This window comes from Myotis lucifugus, unplaced genomic scaffold, assembly GCF_000147115.1.
Source record: "Myotis lucifugus unplaced genomic scaffold, Myoluc2.0 scaffold_41, whole genome shotgun sequence".
In the NCBI taxonomy this organism is placed as follows: Eukaryota; Metazoa; Chordata; class Mammalia; order Chiroptera; family Vespertilionidae; genus Myotis; species Myotis lucifugus.
In genome coordinates this window covers 5,194,317-5,200,443 of record NW_005871089.1, presented here as the reverse complement: position 1 = coordinate 5,200,443, position 6,127 = coordinate 5,194,317, and the positions used below count along the sequence as shown (strand labels likewise).

Genomic DNA, 6,127 nt, shown 5'->3' with positions numbered 1-6,127 from the left:
CGAGGAAACCACGGGAAGTGCTCTATAATCTAATTGAGCAAAGGTTCAACATGCGATGGACAGGTGGGTTGGTGGAGACTCTTTAGCCTTTGATGCCATTTTAGAGAAGTGAGCTCCATGAGGTTGGCCAGCAGGCATGGCACGGCCGGACCTCACTCGGATATCAAGCTATGAGAAGTGTGTACCCTGACCGCAGCTAGCTGGAGGGGACATGGCAGTGCATTAAAAGACAAGAACTAGAGAAGTCCCTGTGATAGAAATGACCAGAGAGTAGGGGGAGGCCAAGGAGGAGGATGGTAGGATGGGGCACCGAGAGTCTGGGAGAGGTAAGGCCCGGGACTTCTCCTTCCTTTGACCACCTTCACCCCTCACTGAGCCTAGCCCAGGCCTCTGCATCCAGGGGCCTTGCCCCTAAGGTCAGGTGGTGTCCAAGCCCAGCCCAGTGAATTATGGGATCAAGGAGTGGCCTGCTCTTTCTTCCCTAGCCCTGGCGAGCACCTTCCATGCAGCAGGAAGATGCCAGGCCTCACATTTGCAGTCACCCAGCCCCTGTGTGATGCACACTTGGCGTTCCCTCTGGGTATCACAGTCCCAGCCCCAAACCTTTGGGTGCTCATGTTCTAAATAACCACGCTCTGGTTTCTACTCCAGTGGACACCAGGCCCCGACCCACTCTCAGCAGCTACTTACACTACTACGTAGGGCCACGGCTCAGAGCCATCTTTGCAGGCAGGAAGGTTGGTGGCCCCATGGAGAGTGACCGTGATAGTCTCCTTATTAGAAGGAGACAGGTGGCTGATGACAGATTCCACAGTCTGAGTGGTGTCTGGGGAGTCTTCTGGGCCCTCGGTGACCTGTGGAGAGAGCCAGGGCTGAGTGGCCTCTTCTTACTGCCTCCTGGTACCTCTTGTCCTCTCATATCTCCTCTCCAAGTAGCCATTTCCCTCTATCACTCCCCTACCCAGTGTGTAACTATGGTTCCCAAAGGGGCAGTCGTCTTTGAACCCATTTTCTCCCTACCTCTGCCCCACAGCCCACATCTCTCCCAGTTTCCCTCCTGCCTCTCCCCATGTCCTGGATCCATCATTTCTTGCAGAATGAGAGAGGCCACCTCACCTTTCAAGTCCAGTCCCACCTCTAAGCCCTGACTTTTGCAGGTACCTGCCTGTCATACTCCTCCTGCTTTTGAGGTCCTAGCAGTTGACCTTCTTCTGTCTCTCCTATAACCCCACCCAGTCCATCTCAGGTCCCCCTGTGCACTGCACTGTACAGTTTACAAAGCTTATCCATGGGAGCCACCCAATGCCTTAATGAAGATGAATGATTTGTCTGTCCCAGATGCCTGGTCTATCTTCAGCCTAGAGAACCCCGTGGACCAGGAAGGAGGAGAGAGGTGCCTACCCACATGTGGCCTCCTGAACTGGTTGCCCCAAGCAACTCATATGCAAGGGTTCAATAACTCAATAGTTTGTGGATTCATGGCCCAAAGGATCATGGTGATGAGAGCTGCTGAGAGGAGACAAAAGCCACAGATTGGGGCAGTCAGGGAAGGCAGCTGGAAGAAGAGGCCTTAAAGCAGGGGTGCTCAACCTTTTTAAACAGGGGGCCAGTTCACTGTCCCTCAGACCGTTGGAGGGCCGGACTATAGTTTAAAAAAACCTATGAACAAATTCCTATGCACACTGCACATATCTTATTTTGAAGTAAAAAAACAAAACGGAAACAAATACAACATTTGTATTTGCATGTGGCCCGTAGTTTGAGGACCCCTGCCTTAAAGGGTTGGGAGAATTCGTGTGGGTGAAGCAGGGAGGACAAGCGGGAAAGCAGAACAGTGGAGCCGAGGCAGCTGAGTGGGAGGGGGCAGAGCATTCTGAGACCCAGGGCAGGCTCAGAGTGTCTCTGGAGGCTTCAGGGAGTCACAGGATGTGGCAGAGCCGGGCATATATGGGTGAATGAACAAGAAAGCATTTAAGAATCAAGTAAAACACTGGGGTGGGGAGGGTGTGGACATGGGGATGCTGTGACTTGGGTATCTGGGTCCTCTCCCTGCACTGAACCACTGACGCTCTCCCAGTGCCTGGAACTGACATTGACACAGTTGACTCAGATTAACCTGGCAGGAGGCCACCCCACCCTTCCTCTCTCTTGCTTATTAATTGGCACCAGCTGATGTGAGGGGCCTTCTGTCTGGGAGAGAGGAACAGTGGGCCTCTTCAGGTTGGAGATGGTGCACTAGGGGGCCACTGGGAGCTGACCCTCTTATCTGGAAAACTCAGCTTATCAAAGCCTGCATTTCAGGGCAGCCTGGTAAGGTGGGGAGTCTTCAGAGAGGGGGGGTCTGTGGAGACCATTGAGAACAATGATCTATTACATAGAGGGGAGGCTGAGGGTCTGGTCCTGGGTGGGCTTTGTGCTGTAGCAGCCCCGGCAGGGTGGGTACTCTGGCTCTGTCCTGATACGTGTCAGGAGAGCTGGGTTTAAACCCCAAATCAGTCATTTCTGAGAGCCATTTTCTCCAACTGGACAATGAGGGCTGGAACCAGCCTGCCTGGAACCCACCCGGCTTCCTATGTGATGGCCTAGGTGCCCACACACTGTTTCCACCCTGAGCCTGGGGTCCTAGGCACAGTGGCTCCTGGTTTCTGGAAGCCTCGAGACTAGGGAACAGGAAGAGCTGTTACTGCATTCACTTCTCACAACGGTGGTGTGGGGTGACCACAAACATGAGCCCCGAGGTACTCCAATCCGTCAGCATGTCCTGCCAGCCCTACCTTCAAACCATGTCTAGAATCTGACCCCTTCTCACGGTCTGCACTTCCAGCACTGAGGGCCAAAACAATGGGTTTCTGTATTTGATTCTTAATAGCTTTCTTGTTCCCCTCTGACTGTCTTCTGCCCTGCCCACCTCACAGAGCAGCCAGAATAAATCTTTACAGATTTTGAACCGACCACATCACTCCTCTGCTCAAATCCTGCAGCACCTCCTCACTTCACTCAGGGCCTCACAGTACTGTAAGGACCTGGGGGCTCGGGCAGGGGAAACTGACCTCACCTCATCCCGAGGCCCTTGGCCACTCACTCGAGCCACACTAGCCTCCTGGAGGTCTCTCGCACACACCCAGGTGACTCCTGCCTCACCGCCTTTTCCCTGGCCGTCCCTCCCAGGCACGCTCTTCCCTATATGCCCATCCCTGTGGCTTGCTCCCTTACTTCCTGCACGTCTGACTTACTATCCAAAAGGCCTTCCTGGTACAGGCTGGATCCTGGCCTAACGCGATGCCTAATTAGGAGGTGAGAATCCCATCCCCAGCCCCCAAAGTGCCAGCCCTACCAAGAGATCCCTCCCCTTCTTCTGACTGAGGCAACCCCCACCTCAGGACCCAGCAGGCCCCATCACTGTCTGAAGGGTTGCTGAGCTACCTCTCCTCCTCCCCGCTATTCCTCTTCCAGGACAGGATAGGAAGAGGGGGAGGGAGGTCAGCAGAAGGAACCCCTGCCCCATGGAGGGGGGAGGGGTGGGAACAACCACAGAGCCACCATAGTCTGAGATGCTGCCTTTCCAAGGTTCCACCCTCACTGCTACCCCATAGCCCCTCCCCCGCCCCCCATGCACTCCCCAGCAGGTTTGCTGTTCTGGTTTGGTGGTGTAGAGAGCTTGGGGGTCTAGAGACCTACGTTTTAGCTCGGCTCTGCCCCCAGCTCTCTGCACCACCTCTCTGAGCCTTAATTTTCCCACCTGGTCAAGGGTAAATCTGGAATGGCTTGTAATGCCGTCTTCCCAGTAATTAGCCTAAGGTTCCTGCAATGAGGTCAGGAGAGCCAACTAATATCTCTCCCACCCCCAGATTCCTAAGAGCAGCCTGTGACGGTGGCCCCAGCACCCTTGTTGCTGTGGGGGTACAGGGCCTGTCAAAAGTTCCCCAGGGCCCCAGAAATGAGGGCCCAGCTGAATGGCCTAAGAGCTCTCACTGACTACCTGGCAACCCCAGAGCCCAGCCAGGCATTTTGCAGACCAGACCTTAAGTTGTGCCCCTCCCTGTCCTCTCCTTCCTCTGCCTCTGCTGTGCCTCGCCTTGGGGAGGTAAAGCTGGCAGGGGTTTGGGAGAGAACTGCTTGTGCTTCACTCTGGGCATGAGGCCAAATACCAGGTGGTGCCTGGTGCTGAGGCCTGCGGGCACATGCCCACTGGGCAGTCTGAGCCCAGGGCCAGGGAGCCTGGGGCCAGGTGGGAGGCCACGAAGGGGGTTGGTGGGCCAACCTTTCTGCCTTCCCTGCTTCAGGACCAATGTCCTCTCTCTACCCCCATCCTCCCTGGCATACACTGAAGAAATTATCAGGGAAAAGAAAATGCACGTGCTGAGTTACATGTCAGGGAGCAAAGTAAACTGTGGGTGATGATGAAATCTCTCTCAGTCTCAGGTCCCACAGACCCATCATGGGGGTGAGATGAATGAACCCTGGGGAGGGAGTTCACTTCCTGAATATACTCCCTGTAGGCTGACGGCAGAGCTGGGTACTGCCATTAGCTTACTCTCCATTGGTTAGCCCCCCAACACGGCTGGGGTGCAGATAGGGTCTTGGTCAGCATACAAAGCAGCCCTCTCAGCTCCTCTACCAGGGCCTGGCACACAGCTAGCTCAGAAGGTTCTAATTCCAATACCTAATAAGCCAGGATTAGCCTGCAAATGTCCCGAGGGACCAGGGGCTGCCTATTTTGGGATGTATGTGCTGTGGGGAGGAGACAAGGGTGGGAGTAGGAAGACTGCACCAGCAGTGAAGAAATTCATGGCTGGTTGCTTCAGCTTCCAGGGCTGGGGCTTAAATTGGCCCTGGTGGGGAGACAGATCCTTCTGTTCCTCCAGATCCTGCCCGCTGCCACCCCTCTGCCCCAGCAATCTGGGTGGCAGGAAGCTCAGTTCCACCTCCAGAAGGGCCCTGCATCTGAAAGCCAGGGGCCAGAGGAGGGATCGCTGGCTTGGGAGACATGAGGTCTGACTGCCTCTGATCAGTAATTTGGACAAATTATTAGACTCCAGGAGCCTCAGTTTCTCCAGTTGTATCACAAGGGCTTTGAGTTGAAAGTGGTTCCTCATGTTCCTTCTAGTTGCAGCCTCTAAACTCGCCTGGGAGTCATAGTGGCCACGAAGGCTCTTTCATAGCTGAGGAAGCAGGCACCAGGCCTTGGGACAGAAAGTTCTTGCACTTGCACCAAGGAGACAGCGGAGCTCACGGCAGAGCTGGGAATGGGAACAGGTCTGTCTGCCTGCACTCTCTGCTGTCCCTGCTCTGCGCTGCCAGCCTTCTTCGGGTATAACCTGCTCTCACTGGGCCACAGTGTATCCATACACCCTCGGGCTCATACCCCAGTAGCCAGTACTCATTGGCACTAGCAAGAAGTTGTGGTGTTTGGAGCAGGAGAGGCTTTTTAAAAGATGACACAAAAGTCAGAAATAAAGAGAAGGATTAATAGATTTGGTGACTAAAAAAAAATCTATACCAACTTCTACAATGGTCCAAATTTCACCATAATACAAGGAAAGGACAAACAGGAGAAAATACTTGCAATTTATATAAATGTATGAATATCCCTAATACACAAAGAACTCTGAAATCTATAAGCATCTCCGCCATGAGTGGAGGATTCACCAAAGAAGAAATATGAATATGTAATACTATATATACATTATGAACATCCTTACAGGGGATTCTGTTTCCTAAAGCTGTGAGTCAAATAAATCCAGCTCTTCCTTAGGGCATTCTTCCTTCCACCCACATTTCCTGAATCTTCCCTTCCTCCCTCATTCAGCTCAGGTGGGCAGGTGGCAGTGAGCTTCAGGAACCAGTTGGCAGCTCAGGGCCCCCAGGTCAGGCCAGCCTGGTGCCTGGTGCCTGGTGCCCAGTGTGTGACTTACCAGAAGGAGGCTTAAAGGGGGAGGGTGTGGTCAAGAGAGGAGCAGCAGAGGAGCCAGCTGTGGGGTAGAGGGCACCCAGGAACCACAGACACCCAAAGTCAAAGGGTAACCTACATATATAAAAGCCTTAATATGCAAATTGTCCCCATGGGAGTTCAACCAGGACACCGATCACTTTGCTTATGACGTGTGCTGGACCACCAGGGGGCGGG

At 53.8% G+C, this 6,127-nt stretch overlaps 1 protein-coding gene across 1 annotated transcript in view; it reads right to left on the bottom strand.

Annotated features, from left to right (window-relative positions):
- Nucleotides 1-6,127, bottom strand: part of CCDC33 (coiled-coil domain containing 33) — a 105,025-nt gene that overhangs the window by 97,291 nt on the left and 1,607 nt on the right. Inside the window, exon 2 of the mRNA XM_006087941.1 lies at nucleotides 691-854. Coding sequence (XP_006088003.1) covers nucleotides 691-854 — 164 coding nt within the window. The remainder of the gene's footprint in view (nucleotides 1-690; nucleotides 855-6,127) is intronic.